This window comes from Lutra lutra, chromosome 2, assembly GCF_902655055.1.
Source record: "Lutra lutra chromosome 2, mLutLut1.2, whole genome shotgun sequence".
NCBI classification, from domain to species: Eukaryota; Metazoa; Chordata; class Mammalia; order Carnivora; family Mustelidae; genus Lutra; species Lutra lutra.
Window position 1 is genome coordinate 131,170,797 of NC_062279.1, and position 21,228 is coordinate 131,192,024.

General features: G+C 32.5%; 1 protein-coding gene across 2 annotated transcripts in view; it reads left to right on the forward strand.

The window, feature by feature from the left end:
* PCDH10 (protocadherin 10) overlaps nt 1-21,228 on the forward strand; it is a 61,031-nt gene that overhangs the window by 32,365 nt on the left and 7,438 nt on the right. The window contains exon 5 of one of the 2 annotated variants that reach the window (XM_047718444.1): nt 8,146-9,400. The exons of the other annotated variant lie outside the window; for it this stretch is intronic. Within the exon in view, the coding sequence (XP_047574400.1) occupies nt 8,146-8,165 (20 nt within the window). The 3' untranslated portion in view covers nt 8,166-9,400. Of the gene's footprint in view, nt 1-8,145; nt 9,401-21,228 lie in introns of those variants that run through there. 2 annotated transcript variants of the gene reach the window in all.

Here is a 21,228-nt window from a genome sequence, read left to right on the forward strand (position 1 = left end):
CAAAGTTAAAATTTAATCCTGCTACAAAGAACTAATTTAAATGACAATTAAGGGTCCATCTATGTATGATATTTAATTCACTAAATATGAATTTATATTGTAGATAATGGAGTTTCATTTCTCTATCTTTTTTTGAATTTTATTTGTATTTTTATTTACTTCTTTTGAATTTCAAATCTTAATTTAAATTTACAAAATTTTTTGGTATCTTAATTTTAAATCATTTTAGATGGAAAGACATATAAAATATATGAATTACAGTGTTATAAAATAATTAGAAAACATAATGCAACATTTTTCTAGGAAACACCGTAATATTGGCCTCAGTGGTAACCAGTGTCATCTGCGGTGTCATGAAGCAGACGCCTTAGGGTAGGTTTGCCAGGTTTAGCAAATAAAAGACATGACACCTAAATACTGCATGGGACATATGTATACTACAAGATATTCATTATTGATTTGAAATTCAGATGTACCTGGGCACTCTGTATTTCCTCTGCCAACCTTGCTCAAAGGGTTTTGGAAGTCCATATGTAGTCTTGGGGTTCCTAACCTGTTTTAGTGTGAGTGGTCAGCCTTCCAACCCCTCTCTGAGCCAGTAGTTCCTGTTTTTAATCTGCTATTTGTTTTGATGTAGAAGCAACTGAATCATGTTAGGGGAAATCATATCATTAAGAATATTAAATAAACAGCCATTTTTACACACAGTTTCTAAGTCGTGTGTATTGTGTGTATTGTGTGTGTCTTTCTTGAAAATAAACTTGTATAAATTGTGTTGTAAGTATTTTAGTGACCAGTCCAGAAGATTTTCCACTTATTTCCATGGCTTAATTATCTAAGGTTTTACTTAAATTATTTTGAAATTGTATCTCTGTTTCAGTAGGTTAGTAGTGCTTAATTAGATGTATGTCTACATATTTTTTGAAGGAAGGTCTTATGTATTTATTTTTGAAGTTTTTCCTATCTTTGGTGGAATTTATGCTTGGTTTTCATATAAAAGACAAAGTTGCACACATCACTAATAGTTGATCGAATATCACGGTACAATGATGTTTGTTGCGGATAGATCTATATGATCTCTATACCTGTAGGAATGACCAATCCCATTCAGGCATTTTTTTCATGCCTTCTGCTTTGAAAATTAATGCTAATTTCAACCTTACAGAGAAATAACTAATTTGATCTTATAATGTTGTTTTGAAGGAAATTAGTTGAAATACAAGTGTCTAAATGTCAGTAAATGTTATCACTCATGATTCTAAAAGGAAAAAAGAACTATTTATTCTTTAAAGGAACATATAGATATCTTGTTAGAATTCTAGATACATAGAATAATGTTATTTATTTAACTTGAATGAAAGTATTCTTTGTTATTACTAAAGTCAGATAGTTGAGTGGATTGTCTTCAAAAGAAATTTCAAGGATACTTCTTCATTGCCAGTATAAAAAATGTGATTTTCAAATAGTTCTGGAACAAATCAGTGTTCATATTTTAGTGGATTATGATTCCAGGAAAATTTTAACGATATCATAAACATAAAGGGCCACATATGTTAGAGTTCCATTGCCTCATTATATACCAGTGTAGGGTGGAAGCATTTAAAAACTAATTCAGTCTCCAAACTCCATTTTAAGACACCAATTAGGCAAGGTGGTTTTGTTCATCAAAGAGAGCCTGATAGAGTGGCCAGAGTGTGCTGGGTAGGGTCATGTCCTATTAATTTTTCCCTTCAGAGAAAATTTGTTAAGCTTCTGAGTCATAATTTTCCACATTTCTAGATGAATGTGTAATAGATCCTTTCAATCTATAAAATTTTATGCAATATCTTGCCATAGTAGATTTTTACTTTTCCCCAAATATTTTAACTTTAAAGTGTAATGTTTTTAGCATTTAAAAACAGGTATTTAGAATATTGACAACTCTTGTGTTTAGATGGAAAAATTATGCACGATTATTGTTTTTAGCTATCTTGCTTAAATCAATTTAGATAATGATAATAATCAAAGTGTATTGTCTAATTAAAGGAGCTGATACACTATCACTGGTTTTTGCTATAGAGTTCAAATCACTCTTAATTAATCTAGTTAATTGGAGTCAAAGATTTTTAAACCAAACAAAACTGAGTTACTATAATTTTACATCTACCCTGTCAAAAATATTAGTGGTACTTGCGCGGATGCCGTAACCCACAGACCAGAAACTTTCTAGTGAACTAGTTGTAAATGTACCAACACCTTTGTGTGAAAGTAATTTTAAATTACACATCCCACACACACACAAACACATGCAAGTATATAGAAACTTCTAAAAGCTTATGGATTCTCTATCTAGAAGGAACCCATGATGTTTCAGGGGATTCATTTCCTCATGCAAAGTTATGTGAGGGTCATGGTATATTGTCACAGTTGTGGAATGTACTTCTGGACAAATGGAAGCTACTATTTTCAAGGTTGTTAAGTCTTTTAATTAACAATAAAATTTAGCTTAAAAATAAACTTTGAGCAATAAATTCTGAAATTTTCACTGATAGCAAATTCAGGTCTTTGCACAATGCATCACTCTACTTGATCTTGGGGGGCACATTCCAGCTTACGAAATAAATTCCTTCTTTGCACATACCATTCTTAGTGAGCAAAGTCATTTTTAATCTGTAGCTTCAAATTAGTATGCGGTCTTCATCATAACTAAAATAGAGCAGTACGGGTTATGCTGACTATTGTTCAGTAACAAAAATTTAAGGGAGTACATTTTAAAGATCTAATTGGCTTTATTAAATGATTCACAATCGGACGGCATCCCTTCTAGCAAATACAAGAGCCCTCCAAGGAATTTTACACAATGGAAGGTTTTTATAGAAGAAAGGTGGGGCAAGAAAGTTATTAGCAAAAGTAAAGGATTGTTCCAGGCAAGGCTGCTTTCCCTTGGGGGAATAAGATAGGGAGGGGTCTTAACATGCAGATTACCTCATCTTCCTTTGGGGAAGGGAGAGGGCACTTGTGTCTGACTCACTGGTGCTAATCGCTCATCAAAAAGTTTCTTCTGACTGGTTAATACTACATCTCTCCGGGAGACTGAAACTGCATTTAGATTAGGTATGAGGCTCCAGTTTAGGAATTTGATCTAAGTGATGTCATTTTGAAAGATGAAAACGACAGGCAGTGGTTTTCTTTTTAATAGTAGTTAAGGGTGCTAGAATTGCTAGAGCTAGAATCCAGTCTCTGGAAAGAATGTGCTCAACATGCTAGGCTCCTCTCTTAGAAAAGATCCATTTTACTCATTCATTCATGTCAATTTCTCTACCACAAAATTACACTTGCCAATTTCTTACCTCTTCAAATACGCATGAATTTATCTTTTAACAAACACTTATTAATTGCAAATCACATTGTAAGCACTACGTACACATATAGACTGACCTGAACACTTGGCTTTAATATGTATCTTTCTTGCACGTGTGTTCTGAGGGATTATTTGAGTCATTTATTTCACAAAGTTTTCTTTCTAAAAGACTAATCAAGTTTATATCTGGGAACCACTTTCTCCAGATGAACTCTTGTTTTCCAGATATATTCTATAATCCCTTACTGCTTGACGGAAGGAAGAAGGGAGATTTAGCATGAGGATGTTGTGAATGTTACAAAGTAAATGTAGGAATACAAGTTTATGATGCACTAAGCTAGTACTATTGGACAAAAGACAATATATTATATTAACTGAAGGCTTTGGGTCTTTTTATAATTCATAATAAACTATAGCATTTAATCAATTTTTTCATTATATGTATCTTTTTTTTTAAAGATTTTATTTATTTGTTTAGCAGAGAGAGAGATCACAAGTAGGCCAAGAGGCAGGCAGAGAAAGAGGAGGAAGCAGGCTCCCTGCTGAGCAGAGAGCCAGATTCGGGGCTCGATCCCAGGACCCTGAGACCATGACCCGAGCCGAAGGCAGAGGCTTAACCCACTGAGCCACCCAGGCGCCCTCATTATATATATCTTAAAATTTAAAATCTTTCTGTCTTTTTTTTTGTGGAAAGGAAACATCTACAATATGAACCATGTACAATTATATTTTAAAATATAAAAGCAAATCTAATACTGTTCAAGGGGTGTTCAAGCAGTGACCCACATTTAGTAGTTACCGCTACTATGCTTATTGCTGGACTTTACAGTTAAACAATAACAACAACAACAACAAAAAATTAGCAAGATTTTGAAAGAGAATCCTCGAAAATATCTCAAGAATAAGATAGAGGAAAGTTAAAAGAATTGATTATTCAACTGGACAGATCTCTAATGGAGGCTTGCTTTTAAACGATATTTCAGTTTATGATATGCTTTTACTCAGGGAACAGAGGGCAGGTGTTTCTGACTTCTCTAAGGGTAATGGGCTTTAACTCTTGTCTGCTAGATTCACTTTACATATAAAGAAATATCCTGACCGTGAGGCTCATTAAACATTTTAATGTGCTTTGGAGTAGGTTACTGATCTCAGCCTCTGGAAGTTTTTTACTGCAGTGGAGTCTCAATCATCTGGGATATTTGAAGGCTGTTCTTTCTTTCAGTCACAGAAATAGGTTAAGTCCCTTCACATATGTATATATTTCTTTAGCTTCTGTGCTTCATACTGTCATAAAGTATAAAAGGTATTTTGCTTCCTGTTATGCAAGTACAGAAATGTGAATATTTAAATTATTACGTTGTCTTTTTAATATATTACACCAAACTATTTTTCACCAAGGTAATTATACTATTATACATGGTATAAAATAGGATATCAGTACTGATATTTTTACTATTGTCTTTGCAACATACATGCTTATAGTCATCAATCAGAATTTATAGAGTCCCAAAGTTTAATATTATACTTTACAAATTATCAAAGGCAATAATAGGAGTCCACAATATGAGGAAAAATATGCATCCTGGAACTTTTATCAAAAAATATGTTAAATATATGCATACATATGTATTAAATATAAACACATATATATGTGCTAAAGTACAAAAAGTACATATTTGAGTATCTCTTTTCCTTAAGAGTGATTTTTTTCATCCATAGTTCAAACAATAAGATAAAGCTCTTAAATGTGAGATTTCTGTGATTTACTTTGAAGAATAAATGCAATGAATGAGTAAGTAGAAATAAAAAGAAATACTAACAGTCCTTTTCCTATTACTTTAGATTTGACTGAAAAAATCTTTCATCTCTATCAAGTGACCAGTTCCCTACATATGCTGATGAATAGCTAGGGGAAAAAAAAAACGCATTTGTGAATTCAAAAGAAAAAGCAGAAAATTTTCAAGTATGCTTTCATAATTCCGAAACACATGTAGAATACATCATAAAACATAGAGATTCAATGTATTTGACCCATTCTCTATAGCCTGAAATGCTTCAGCAAATGCATAGCCTTACTATTTAACGCTGTGGAATAGCTATCTTTGGCACTGACTCTAAAATGTAATAACATTGCTTTTTTATATATATGTATATATTTGTGTGCTACTTGTCCAACATTAACCCAGACAACCCCCAAAGATAATGAGTATTTAGTATTCAAACTCAGCTCTTAAAAGCCTTGAAACAAAAATGTATGTGACTGTAACTGTAGTAATAATATTTCATTTTCTCTAGTTTGTCTGGCAGTACTTCACATTTGGGAAATTTGCTTCGGAAATGGAGGAAATCTTTCCTCCTTGTCCTACTTTGTTCTGACCTTCAACTTCAGCCCTTAACACTTGTCCTATTCAGATTTACATTTCTGAATTAACAGATAGGTGGGAGAGGTAATTTAATAAAAAGCGATTATATTATTCATACAACTGCTGAAATACGTGCACTTTTAAATAAAAGCAACACCCCCGTAACTCTAAGTAGTAATTAAAATATGCATTTAAGCTTATGTTTAGACTTAAGATATCAAGTATAATCTGTGTTAAACTTCTTTGTTCTTAAAACTCTGGACTATTTTAATAATATAATTTCATTTTGTATCTTGCTTGAATCAAATGAACATATAATATCCATGCTAATAGCTTTTCCTATAAGTAATCTTTTAACTTAATTAGAAATATTTTATTGATTTAAATATGTATGGGGTTGGCTAATTTCTGCACTATACTATGATGTAGTTTTTCAGTATATTAAGTTTTGCACATAATAAACTACTTTATAGGTTGAGGATATGTCACTCTTGAGTTTCTTTTGTCCTCAAACTATAAGTGTTCGAGATGTTTCCTATAAATTAGTTTCCGATAAATGACCATTTTAAGATGCTTCCTCTAAATGAGTATTTTAAGAAAAAACTTCATCCTATAAATAATATCTCTAACTTATTTTTAAGAAAAGTAGTATTTTTATAAGGTGTTCATATTTCCTGGTTGTCCATGAAAGCATAAGATTATGTCTTATGTAATTATTAATAGTATTCCCTTTTACTTACAAAATTGTTCATCTTGGACAATAAATTATTTGGTCACTGTAATTATTTGTCCAATTCATTTTACAAACCTGAATTTCTACGGTGCTTCATTATTTGAATTTACTGAAGAATTTTAAATTCTGATAGGTATAAACCAAATATATTTATAAAAATCAGATATACTCAAGTATATCATGAAACAGGAAATTTGAATTCAGCAACATAGGAAAATAGGATTTGACTATTTAAAAAGACCAAATTTATATTTGTTTTTATAGAATATTCTCTGTAGCATTATGACCAGGTAAGTTATAATAACTACCATGTTAGAGCTAACTCATTTTATAATTCATGATGTTATTATATAATATTACAAACCAAAATATGTTTTGATTGTTTTTGATACTAATTACTATATAGTACATGTGTATATTCGTTTTCACTTTATTTCTGTCAATGGGTGGTGCCTGACTTTTACAATTTTAATTGATGTGTCAGCTAAACAGTGGCCTAGGGAAGAAATTTTTCGTAGTCTGGTCACAAACTGAGCTTGTGAGGAAAAATAAATGAGAGAATCAGGGAAACAAATTAGGAAAAACATATAACCAGATAATCTACTTGAAACTAATGAAAATACCATAGATGAGGAATTGAACTGACCTGTATGTTCTTACATTTCTGTCAAGAAACTGCAAAAAGAAACAAAAAAAAATCCAGCTATTCACCAGATTGAAACAATTCAGTTATGCTCTTTAGAGTAGTTCTTATTTTTTAATTCTCTCTCTCTATATATATAATTTTATTATAATTGATTTTCTGCAACCAAATTGCCTCTTATCACAATTGTACACAGTTTTCAATACCTTTTTATCATATGTCTGCTATGTGCCAGATACTGACCTAGGGGATGCTGTTTCTGTTCTCATTGTGCTCATTGCCAACTATAAAGATTATGGATAGGTGGGAAGAAATACCCATTATCATTATAAATAAAATGCTTAACATCATAAAACCTAAATGATTGAATTTAGAAATTCTACTTCAGAACTCAATACATTTTATAAGACTGGGCCAAATTCAGTATTTTTTTCTCTTTTCACTCTTACCTTCTTTATAAGAAAACTGATTCCTTTTAGGGGATGAATTTTTTTTTTAATTTTGTAGACATAAATAGGTTTGGTTTTTGCATAATTTCAAAGATGAGATAAAGTAAACCTAGAAAATGTGAAATATCCTTTAGCTTTTTAACTACATAAACATTTTCTGATATAGTTTTCTGTATTATATATTGATTTAATAAATATAATTTAGAATTTATTGCACCAAACATAAACCAGTTGTTCATAGTAACAACTCTAGAATGTTTAAGAGCCACACATATTTTTCTACACTCTGATCATGCATAAGTAGTGAAGTGAAGTAGGGATTGTTTAGTATGTCACTTTAAAAGGTTAGTCTGTACATTACTGGTGGTTGGTATATAAAGTATACATCTCCCACACAAAACTGATTTTTTAAAAATCAAAATTGTCATTTTTAGAAAGCCAAGCCCTTGACTATTAGAAACCAAGTTTACCACTGAAATATTTTGACACTACATGGGTCTGGTATAGGGACACAACTTATTTCCAGTTGTATTTGTTTCTTTTACAATGACATGCACTTCTAAAAACTCCAAAACCCAGGCTCCTTTTCTTAGAGTATTTTTCTTTCTTTTTCACAGCACGGAAAAGGATATGCTAGTCAATTCTACAGGATTTACCTGAAGCAGCATGATTTGCACAAAGTCGACCAACAAAAGCATCAACTTTTCAACTTCATTATCTTGGCCATCCAGTTAGTTGTGTGTAACTGAGTATTAGATTGCCGGCGGAGTCATCGTGGCCAATTATAGGACCTAATTGCTCTCAGCAGGCCTGAGAAATGAGTTGAAATGTGCAGAACTGTAGAAACTTTAGAGGCAACTGATTTTGCCTCTCCGATCAGTGTGTGCCTGTTTACAGCACTATATATCTTTCTCTCTCCAAATGTCACTGAGCCCTTTAGATGTTTATATTCACCACGAGAAGCCAGTCATAGAGATAAAGGAAATTTGTGCATTATAAATGCAATATCACTGTTTTAAACTTGACTGTTTTATATTATTTTTGTGTGATCAAGTGTTCCCCAAACTATTCCAACTTTACAAGAGAGATTGTGATTATGTTCTTTTCACCTGTGGGTTATAAAAAATGTTGTATTCTGAAGACCCACAAAATATCAAAGACATTCTGTAGTTTATACACCGTGTTGCAAAGTGTTTACTGTACTATTTCAAAGCTTCTAAATAAATATAAAATATATATATTATATTATATAATTTTCCTAAAATGTGGTACAACTCAGTTGGTTTTTAAATGGATTCATACAGTCCACATCATACAGTAAAGTAAAAGGTAATTCAGGGTCCCAAAGATAAACTTACTAAGAAAAAAAAATCATTAATAATTTCATCCCAATTTTCATATCTTACTCAACCCTGTTTTTCCTTGTTTAAAAGAAAATGAAGCTCTAAGCTACAAAATTTTGTCAAGAACTCATACTGAATTTTCAATGCCAAAGATATAGCTGTCGATGTTATCAAAAGAGCACTGAACATGTAATAATATCAAAATCTCTAACAATCTACATTCTTTCGATTCTATTTCTATGGCTTTGAATTTAGAATCATTTAAAGTTTTTATAAGGAATCTATAAATTCTCTTGTATTTGTTGTTAGAAAAAAACAAAAGCAAATATTGGGTGTCTGTACATTTTGTGATGTAAAATCTGACATTGAGATGACTATTTTAAGAAGTCCTCAACCATAGAACTCACACAGAATTTTATTTTACATAGTTTTACATAGTTTTGTGTCTCCTAATAACACATGAATATAAAATCTATTTATAACTCTATATGAATATATAGAGATATATCAATATCTGAACTGGTAAAAAGTAAGTGTAAGATATAAGGGATCTCTAAATTTAAAATAAATAAATTTGGAGATAGAAACATGATATGTTATTGTTTCAGTATTATCTTACATGTGAAAGTTTTATAGCTTAAATATAGCCAGTGTTTTATTAATGAAACAAATTCTCCCAGAGTCAACCTTGAAAGGTTAACCTTGCCTCTTATTTTGGGGTCAATGAAGTTAATTATTAAATCTGTTAAGATGTACTTCTCTTTCTTTTACATATTTTTCTTTTTTTTCCCCTGCTGTTGTTTATTGCTTAACTAAGAGAGAAATTAAGAGAGAAATATCCGAGAATTTGAGATAATCTTCTTAGCAAAAACCAGAATTCTCATAGCTCCCCTCTAAAAAAGCCTTCAACATATCTGAATGTTGTCCAATACAAATTACAGATCAATTTGGCAATATTTACCTTAATTGTCAACTGATCTTGTGAATTCAGTGGTAGTTTGAGCTGTGCTGTATTATTAAGGAACAGACTAAAACTTAACACATAACAAATGTTTCCCACCCAGTTTTATGGTCATTTAAATGGGAATATATTCCTTCGATTTAACATTAGAATGCATACACATATTATATGTCCTTGATATGTATATATTTGAGTGGATTTTGGCATCACTCATTTGACTGTTATCGAATTATAGATATTAATACATCATAACCCCAATCATTTTATATATTGAAATAATATGTGTAGTGTTCCAGCCTTTTGGGGACCCTTTAAAATATATAAAACTAATCCATCACATACGACACAAAAAGCACACACATTCAAACAAGTGCAGCAGTAACATTTTCTCAAACTTTTGGCACTACTACATTAATATTTTGAATGATAGACTATTTTAGTAAGGTTCTGTTTCTATATAATTTAGTTGGATAAACGTCTGTTTGTTGTAATTGCTTTTTAAACAAGAAAATGGTTTTCTTGTTGAGTCACTCTGCTTTAATTAAAACCTTTCATTCATCATTTTACAATTATGGGGAAAAACACACATCCATCTGCCTCATCACATGCATTAAAAATAAGGATATTCTCACTTTATGTATTACAGTTATATTCATTCGTTCAACCTTAAGAAAGTTTCTTTAATTATTTAGCCCTTTATGTCATTGTGTATAATCTCACTTGAACAAATTTTTATGCCGTATATTTATGCGTTAGTTTTTTATGTCATAGTAACAGTTCTAATTTGCATTTAAATTCTTAAATTATATCATTAATCTACAAAAACAAACAATAAGAAAAAAACAAGGAAACTTTACCTAATATTTGGGAAAAATAGAATTATTTAAAACAAAACACTAAATTTTAGTTATTAATCAATTTTCTATTGCATCCAGAATAAATCAGAAATTACAATTGAGTAGATATAATTTTAGCAAATTGGCTAAAGTGTTATCTACCGATGATGGTGGAACTATAAAACAGAAAAATGCAATCCTCCAATAGTAAAGGTTTCCAAGTTAAAGTTTATTAGAGTAGCATGAAAAGGAATTTTAGAATAGTTTTTCTATTTAATCCAGTTGTCCTAGTATCCAGTCTTATATAACTTTATACTTATCAAAGGAAAATAATATCTAAATTATTAGACAATATTTCATCAATAAATTATTTCCAAAACAAATAATCATGATATTTACTCCTTGATAACATGGTTAGTTTTAAAATAGTAAGAATGTCAAAATATTTTCCTGTGGAAACAGTGTCTTAATGTTTCAAAGATATGTCAAACGACAATTTTTAGAAATATTTTATCCACATGTGAAATTCTAATTTTTACCTTATAAACATAATTCTGTGAAATCATTTTAAATCCAGTACTTAAATATCATGTCAGAATTACTTAACAGATATAATGGTGTCACGATAAGTGTATCATCTTTCTTGGGAAATATGAAGGGAATATGTTATATTGTTTTTTGAAGATATTAAATGCAATGCCTTTATCAAACATTGCAAGTTAAGTACTATAGGAGAAGATTTAAATATTTTAATTACTCATCCTCTTGCTTTATTTCTTAATAGTGTTATAATTTGACATCAGATCTTCTGTAATGTAGAAACTCTCCTATCTCTCCGACAAGAGGAGGAACAAAAATCATCACAATTCTCAACAAAAACTTTAATAACGGCATATGCATTGTACCATTTCACCTTACAAAAAGTATTTGCTAGAGTAAAGGTAATATTTAATATAATTACCCAGAATATTGCAAATGTTAGGCAGGATAAAGAAAATTATGATACTGAAGGATAAGAGCACTGTTAATTGTCATTTCATGTGGTTTTCTTTCTTCCCCCTCATATTTCTACGTGTGCTTTTAACACCCCAGGAAGTCAAAAATATTTAAAACATTGGTATACTTGATAATTTTTCTGAAAATCCTATATTTTTCATATTGCAATTTCTTGGGTTCTTTATCTTTTTCAGCTAATTTTGTAGTGGTAAAGGCTTTGCACTTAACATCCTTTTTATGTTCCTTTTTAACAAGGAAAAACAGAAAATGACAGAATTCCATATTTTTTATGTCATGGAGTAGTAAAATTATTTTATATATTGTTAGCACTTCAAAGAATTTCCCTCTGCTAGGTCCAACAAAATGCTGATATAGTAATTTGTGAAACTACTGTTCAGTAGAGTATTTTTTTTTTCTTCTAAAACTTGGCATAGGTTTTAGATTATAGCATTCTATGAGGATGCTGGTAGATGGGAGCCGCCAGAGTATTGCAGGCAATAATATGACTAAAATTCTGATACCTTTAGTGTGCATGCATGTATTTCTAACCACTGTTATTTTTTAAGTATTTGTAAAATTAGAAAAATGACTTTTATTTCTTGAAAGCTTGTCACATGCTTCGTTTGAAGTTTTACACTCCAGATGTTTTTGAGTTGCATGAAAATTTTGCATTAATGATGCAATATTAAAATTTCACATGAGACTCAAAAATTTCTGAATGATAGAACTCAGACTTCCAATACATCCGTACATCGTGGAGCTGAAAGTAAGCAGGGAATTTCAGCTCTGAACACATTTTGAGACAGTTATCTGTGAGTGAAAACAGGGTATTATAACAAAAGATGAGTTTAAATCTTAACTATAGTGTTTGTTACTGTGAATGCTATAATAATACATAAGTAAAATGAGTGTAAATGTAATATATTATTTTATACTGCTGTATACATATGAAATAAATAAAACTAGGATACATATTATGCCATTTTTCCATGCATGGATCTTCCACCAACGTCCGTGGGAGCTTTGAATAAAAATCAGTGGCAAAATATGGCCCTAAGTTTAAAAACAACTAATGCTGATTTAGTAATTTTAGTCTTAATATAACAGGTCTAAGGGGACATCTGTTCAAAACTGAGTCTTATTCAACGAAACATATGCTAGGTTTAAAGGATTTCATGATATTTATTCTTCTGAAAGTAGACATTTAGATCCATATGATTCTCATGATTCCTACAATGAATATTTTAAATATATATATATATATATATATATATATTTCCACCTAATGTAAATTTTTAAAAAATTTTTTTTGATTTGTAGCAATACCAAGGGTCCACAGGGAATGATATAGAGAAGTTGTACACAGGATATGAGTGCCTTCAAGCAATAAGAGGAAAACATTTTATCTAAAATTTTAGAAATTATTTCATATTTAAAGTCAAAGGAATCATAAGAAAAAATAAAATACAGATGGGTATCATTATTCAAGAAGAAAATATAAATTATGGAATAGATTTTTTTATAATGTAAAAATAATCTGAATGAATCTTACAGAAATTTACAGTCTGAAACAGCTAAAAGGTAATAGAAGAAATGTGCTTTGTAATCTCGTGTGGTTTATGTAACTGATTTTCTTGAGTTCAGACTACATGTATCTGGACAGAAATTCATTTTATGAAGCAATGAGAGACAGGACTAAGTTCTTCTCATATTTGGACATCAAATAAAGCCAACCCTATGGTGGAAAAGTACTAATTGAAATACACAGGAATGATGATTCTCAATGAAACGTTGACAGCTATAACAGCAAGTTACTTTGTTCCCCTAGACCTGTGCCTCCTATCACTTCACTTACTTTTACCCTTTCTGGGAATCATATCATGGAATCTTCCATTTAACCAAGACTATGAATTTTCAGACACAAAAATTAACTTTTATTAAATTACACACCTATAGTAAGGTCCAACAATGAGGGGAGGTAAGGATGGATGGAAGTAATATCTGCCTTCATGAAAATTCTAGTTTGCCTTGAGAACCAAAGAACTCATAGGAAAATACTGAATAATTAAATGGTCAAATAATTAAGTAATCAAATTTGTGGTCAAAACCCAACTGTGGACATGAGAGTAATTCAATATATTAAGATGAGAACATAAAACAAAACTATAAGTAAATAGAATAGTAAAAATGTAGAATAGAAAAGTATGAAAGCACATCACTCATGGTAGAAAACAAATAGTTCTCTGTGAAACATTTTTTCTGATACATGTGTGAAATAGGTCACAATGTGAAATATATTTCTTGTTGTGAATCATTGCCCAAATGTTTGAAAAGCACTGCACCATATGATCACTATTTCAAATTAAATTTATTTAATGCTGTAGAAAGTGAAGGAAGATCTTATCAAAAAGTTCTTTAGCATCTGAATCTTGATCTTTATCTTTGTAAAATATGAAGTACACTTAGCTGTAAAAGTCTTATGAGAATTTAGTGAACTGACACGTGAAATGCATAGCACAATGCTAATGCACATTAGGTAGTGTATTTTACTATTAATATCACTTTCATCCTTTTATCACTATTCTTGATTACCAGAAGTATGGAATACAGTCTACAAATGGAAATTATTCCTTTCTCAAAACTCTAGACTGCTTTCAAGTTGTATTTAAGCAGTGCTTATTGCAAAATCTCAACATGCAAGCTGACTTGCCTTTGGTATCCACTCATTAGCTCAGTTCACCTTTGCCTCTCTATTTATTGGTGGTTTGGAGTCCAGGAAATAAAACTCACAGATGCTGAGTTCCAGTCATTTCCCTTTGCAACTCTCAAATAGCCCTCTATTCCTACTATTGAAAAATATATGTGTGTGATTGCACTAGGATATATTTACCTGATTTTTCCCCCTCAACCCCTAATGTGCTTTTTGAATAACTTTCTATTTCCATGCAAATAAATGTTTGTTGGAATTACTGAATAACTGACAGAATGATATTTTTTTGCATATGATTTATATTATGAAATGAATTTGGGAAGTGTGAAATAACAAAAATTCAACTGAGTAAATTTTAAATATCTGACTTCATTGAACAATTCATAAATCAGGCAACATCCCATCTAAAAAGTAGAAGAGAGCTCCGAAGTGCTACAGAAAGGGAAAAGTTTTTAAAGCCAGGACAAGGGAGTCATAAACAAAATAAAGGATTATTTCAGGAAAGATCACTTCCCTTTGGGGAATAAAAGGATCTTATTATGTGGGTTACTTCACTGGTGCTGAGCAGAAAATTCCAGACGGACTAATTAAGATTGCATTCCTGGGGAAGGTTGAAACTGCAATTAGGTTAGGAATAAAGCCCCCATTTGGTGATGTGGGCCTAGCAGAAGTGAGTGCATTTTGGACCTGTGGCTTCCTTTTTAACAATTTCTTCCTTTTGATCAGACTGTCAGCTTGACTGAGAGATGTGATCAAAATTCAAGGCATTAGCACCACTCTCAGCTACCACTTGGCAGTTTCTGTTGTTTCTTTTTGTGGTATCCATAGGTCATGGTTCCAGGTTCACAGTCCTTAAATTTGTCATTCTCTTCGCTTCTTTTCTGGAATTCTAGTCTTAGGGAGATCATTTTCTTGGTGGTTAGCAACTGTGAACATGCATTTAAGGCTTTTGAGTGAATACAATGCACTAGGGCGATTATTACAATTATAATAGGCGGGATATTTTTAATGTTTGGAGTGCACTTTGGAGCCATGGTCCCCAAAACCCAAGCCAATCAAAATCAAACGAGTCAAAGACCCCATTAAAGGAGTCTTTTTAAGCCAAGTGGCTTGCTCAGGGATCCAAGTGCCCAAGATTCAACTTCCTCAGAAGTGTTAATCCAGGTTCAGCAGGTGATGGTGGCCACAGCACAGATACCTCCTTACTCAGCTGAAAGAAAATCGAGGACTTTCTTGTTTTTAAGAATGACCGTGTTCAGAAAGTCTAAGTCTGAGTTGTTGGGTAGCTACTGTCTTAGCAACAGATTCTACACTATCTTCAAAAGTTAGGGAGAGGGTTCTGATCATATTCTCATTGACATTTATTCCTAATTAGGGAAGTATGGCCCTGCCAAAGGAAGCAAATTCTGAGTCAAATTTTGAGATGAATACATTTGCCCCTTCAACCCAGGGATCAGTTGGATTTCAGCACATTCAGAGAGTAAATCTCATAGCCTAAAACAGTCATTCTGAATACCTTATAAAGATGTGTGCTGCTGGAGAGATCTCTTAGTGATTGGGAGCAGATCCAATCTAGATACTCATGGGAATATGAGAGTGTGATTGTACAAAGATCTACATAGCTATATGAGTTGAATTGCATAAGTAGAGTTATAATTGGAGAAAGGAAAAAACAAGGCACTAGATGTTCTGTCATAAAAGTTGAACTTGGTAAAAGACTTCTAAGAGGGACTGACTGAAGCTCACCACCATTAGCATGGTCTGGGAAGTATGGATGAGGGTGTTAGATTTCCAGGCCAATGCTAGAGTAAAGGAAAGACACAGAAGAAAAAAAAAAAGCTTTCATGTTTAGTTAAAGGAGGAAGTTTTAATCTGGTGTGTTGGGTGGAAGTAGTCTATCCTAATGTCAGCTACTTGTATTCTTTGTCAGTTTGATTAAGGGGTCTTCAGTGTCTGTACAGGACCAGATGTCAGGTAAAGCCTTCTTTAGCTGTGAGATGTGTATGTACCATAGACTTGGTGCCTTCCAGTTTTGCAGCAGTGTTGGTGGTTCAGAGTGCTTGGTAACATCCCTTCCAGTAGCGTTCAAGAGGAGTCCTCTGATGATGATGTTTCCAGAATATCTAGTCACCAGGCTTCAGACAATGGCCAACAAACAGGATCCTTTGAATTAGGATCTGGGAGGGGTTCTTTAACTGATTGATACTCTTCAGCATAAGGCATTAAATAGTTGCAGTAGCTAGCTATACTAGCAAGACAATGCGGGAGCAGCAGAAAGTTGTATACCAATAGACATTAGTGTACCAGTGACTATCTCATGTAGAGTTAGTTTATGTTTCCCAAAGGGGGTCTGAGAGCAGTCAGCAAGGCCAGAGGCAATACTGTAGGTGAAGGGAGTCCAGTAGTTTCAACAAGCATAGAGATTTTGTGTTTGACAATACCGTTAGTTTTCTCGACCTTGCTTGATGATTGAGGATGATAGGACTAGTAATCATTCCAAGAAGTCTGCAAGGTTTTTGTTAAGGTTCAGATGATTCATCCAGTGAAGTGGGTGCCTCTATCACTGGAGACTGCAGAAAGTAATCCCCAAGTGGAAACACATTCTCTAATAATTTCTTTGTCACTCTGAGAGCATCAGCTTTGAAGCAGGGGAAAGTTTCAATCACCCAGAAAACATGCAGAAAATAACAAGTACATATCAATAACCTACAGTAAGTGGCAACTGAATGAAGTCCAGCTACAGGTGCTTGAAAGGACCAGAGGGAGTAAGTCTGAGGCCTCGTGGGACAAAAATAGTTTCTCTATGATTATAGATCTGACAGGCTAGATGTTGGTAGTAAACTATTTGCACAATTTTATGGAAGTTGCTACACCAATGTCTATTCATAATTTCAGTAATGTTAAAGGCACTGTGGTGGATAAAGGAATAAAAACCTGAAAATTGGGGTTTACTAGAGGGCTGGGAAAAACCAACCTCTTGGGTTTCCCATTGCCCCAACTGTTTATTTAATTTACAGCCATTGTTTGCCCATCTTATTTTTTCTGATTCAGGATCAGACAATTGCTATGTTACAAGTGTCTCAAGATGACAAAAGTCTAGCAATGAGGGGTTATTTTTTGCTGAAACAGAAGGAGTTCACCACCTGAGTTGTGACTTTTACAGATTCCATTGTTACTGTCTCTGCATGAAAGTTAGCTAGATTTCCCTGACGTTCAATTTCAGTCTTTTTCATGCGGACCTCAATTTTGATGACAGCAATTTCAGAAGGTAAAAGAATAGTAGTAAGAAGTTCATTTACTCATGGTCCTTTTTTGATTAGGGTCTCAGAGGACATAAGAAAATCCCCTGGTTTCTATAACATCCCCAAATCATGGATTACCCCAAAGGCATACTGGCTGTCAGTATAAATATTAACAGTTTATCCTTCCGATAACTGGTATGTTCTGGTAAGGGCCTGGAGCTCTGCTAGTTGGGTTGACTTAGCTTGTGGGAGATTCCCCTTTCAAGTAGTCCTTGATGGATAGTAACAGCATAAACAGCTTTGATTTCTTTCTTTATTTCTACAGTATCATCTTTAAACAAACAAGATTAAATCAAGATAATAAAGGAGTGCCATGTAAACCCTCCGTATTCAGTATCTGTTGCACTGAATGTACTTTTCCCCCCAATGGTTGTAATTGTAGACATCTTGAAGTTGTCATTTCTTAGGTTGGCAGACCCTGTTCCCTAGATCTGTCCTTGGGTGGTTCAAAATTGTTTTATTTTTTTCTTTTCTTTAATTAATCAAAGCTTTTATTTCCTCATAACAAAAGCTAGGTTTTTAAATTTGCCACCAAACTAAAGCAGTTCCCATTAATCTGTGACTAAATTAGTGTTTCTAAAGGGGTGCTTAAATTTTAAAAGAAATGTAATTAATTATTAATTACTCCATGTAAAAATTCTATTGAGAATATTGTATAGATGAAGACAGTTTTTAGTTTGCTTCATCTTACATATTTACTTTTCTTTGAGAGAGTAGTTGCTAATCATTGGATCATTGCTCACCTAGTCTGCCTGGGAATAAGAAACATTTAATGAATGTCACAATTATCTAATTTGGAACACCATCTCCATCTGCTTGCTTCTTTATCGTGATGAGTGACTCTTCTCTTAATCAATGAAAAGAGGGATGAAAACAAGCATTGGTGTAGTGAACTACATAAGACTGAAACTGAATTTTATTCTAGAAGTGTGAGAGTTTTTAATATTCTTGTTGTGTTTCCTAATTAATAATGGAATGAATGGCCAACTTCAAGATTTTCTGGCAATATGCTTTTCCCAAAATTGATATTTGTGTGTGTGTGAGTGTGTTTCTGTGTGTCTGTTTATGTCTGTATGTATGTGTCTGTGATGGGGAGAGATATTAACCAACACAAAGAGACTCATGGAGGAATGCATGGATAAAATCATATTATAGGCAAACATATATTCCTTACACTCTATTAATTAATCTTTAGACTATCAGAATGTCTGGTTGGAAGGCAATGATATATTTGATCTTCAAGAAGCTGGCACGACCTTTTCCACATGTAGGAAATCAATGATCCAATTTCTTCTGGCATTTTGTGGTCACACCCTTATTTTATACTGGCTACATGGATCACAAAGAGAGAACACGATGGTTATAATAAAATATATTAAGTAAAGTTGAATTAGAGAGAGAAAGTGAGAAATAAGAGAGAGAGGGAGAGAGAATACAACCATTGCCTTCCTTCATTCTCCAGTAAGCTTTAAGAGACTGAGAAACAGTTATGATTTTTAAAGTTTATGTAGTCATATACATATGTAAGTTAAAACAAGGAGAAAGCTACTGAAAATAAATGATGGTTGGGTAATTCTAATTAAAATATGATAAAGACTGAGGTAAAGTGAGATACCTTAGAAAGGAGTAAAACAGGAGAATCTGGGTGACTCAGTTGGTTAAGCATCTGCCTTTGGCTCAGGTCATGATCCTAAGGTACTGAGATTCAGCCCAGTGTCAGGCTCCCTGCTCAGTTGGGAGCCTGCTTCTCCCTTTCCACTCCCCCACAGCTCATGCTCTCTCTCTCTCTGTCTCTCACTCTGCTGCCTCTCTCTTTCTCAAATAAATAAATACAATCTTAAAGAAAAAAAGGAGTAAAACAGAGAAAAGATATATAAATTTTATTTTAAAATATACAGATACCAAACTATCTCATTGGGATATTTCTGTAGAGGTGTGTTTTATGTCCATTGTTTCTCTGACAAGGATGTATGGATTTACATGACAGTGTTTGCAATATTTTAAGTTCAAAGGTGTCTCAGTAATCTTGAGAAAGTCCACTTGCAATTATAGGAACCAGAACAGGGGAGAAACTGGAAATGCCATTAAGAGATCTTGCAGAATCATGTGCACTGGCATAACATTTCATAAAGTTAGATGACAAGTTTACAGCACTGTGATTATTAGTCAAGAGTATTGCTGCTGAGATGGTAAGTATGTTTTCAATTACAAGTCAGGTAGGTGGAGTGATCAAGGATATTAGGTATTTTTAAAATTTAGATATGTAGCATAGTTTTAGTTTCGATATAATACTTCCTTTAAGACTCTAGAAGAGTCTATTCCAGTATTAGATATAATAATAATTAAGAGATGAAAATAAATGCTGCAAATAATGACACTTTATGATTTAGATGATGTTATGAGATAACTCATAACAATAAAAACAGAAAAAAAAGAGAAATTGGGATAATGAGAAACCTATTGTTGTAAATCTAGCTAGGAAGCAAGTGAGCACGAGTAACTTACAGACTGGACTAGTAAAAATGGAGGTGGAAGGACAGAATTGAGAGACAATTGAGAAAGCAAACAGATGGTATTTCCTCCCTGGGTAGGTGGTCAGATGACTGATGAGGGAGAGGGAGAAGTAATTATGACTGGGAGTTTTGGCTTGTCGGAGTGGATCATGCTGCCTTCAAGGAAGACAACATAAAAGAAAGAAAAGGGTAATTTTATTTGTAGGAGAGGTTGTTAATTTTCTATCATTCAATTTTTGCTATGCTTGCTGTCCAACTGGAACCCAAACTGCATTATATTTAAACATATTCAGAATATTTTAGATTTTTACTCTTATAATCAAATGACAGTCTCTACTGTATTTTACTTCGTTTTCTCTGTGGTAACATTATTATTATGACCATTTAAATTAAAACTCTTAAGTTGAATTTTTTCTTTATGATTATTTGAAAATAATTCTACAAATACATAATATGTAAATTAGAAATATTTTGAAATGTTTTCTTTTTTTCCCATGTGCAACTTTGGCTAGTGTTAATGCAAAAGTGATCTTGATTAATTTAAAAAGGAGGCAGATTAAGTCAAAACCTCTGGCTCTTTTTGTGACATGCATGACACTACATAATGAAGAGGAACACATATAAATAAAAATAAACAAGACATGATAATTGTAAAGTAGTTATTTATCTTTTATCTGTTTATCTTTTTTAATCTATTTATCTTCTATTATCTGTTTGACCTGTATTCATCAACTCCTATTTAAACTCTATTAGCAATTAATTTTCTTTTCTCTTTTCTTTTTAAGTGGACCCCATGGAATAATAAACTTTTAGTGCAGAGCAGGTCCTTGAAAATATTCTTGTCCTTAACCTACCTATGAAGCAAATGAGACAAATATAGACCAACTGATGGAAGAACATAACCATAAATGTAAGGTCCAAACTCTTTCTCTTGACTGAATTCTTAACCTATGCCAGGCTACATCTCTAGTCTCTGTGTCTTATTTTAACTTGAAATTCTAGGAGTAACTATATTTGAAAATATAAAAATAAGCTATAG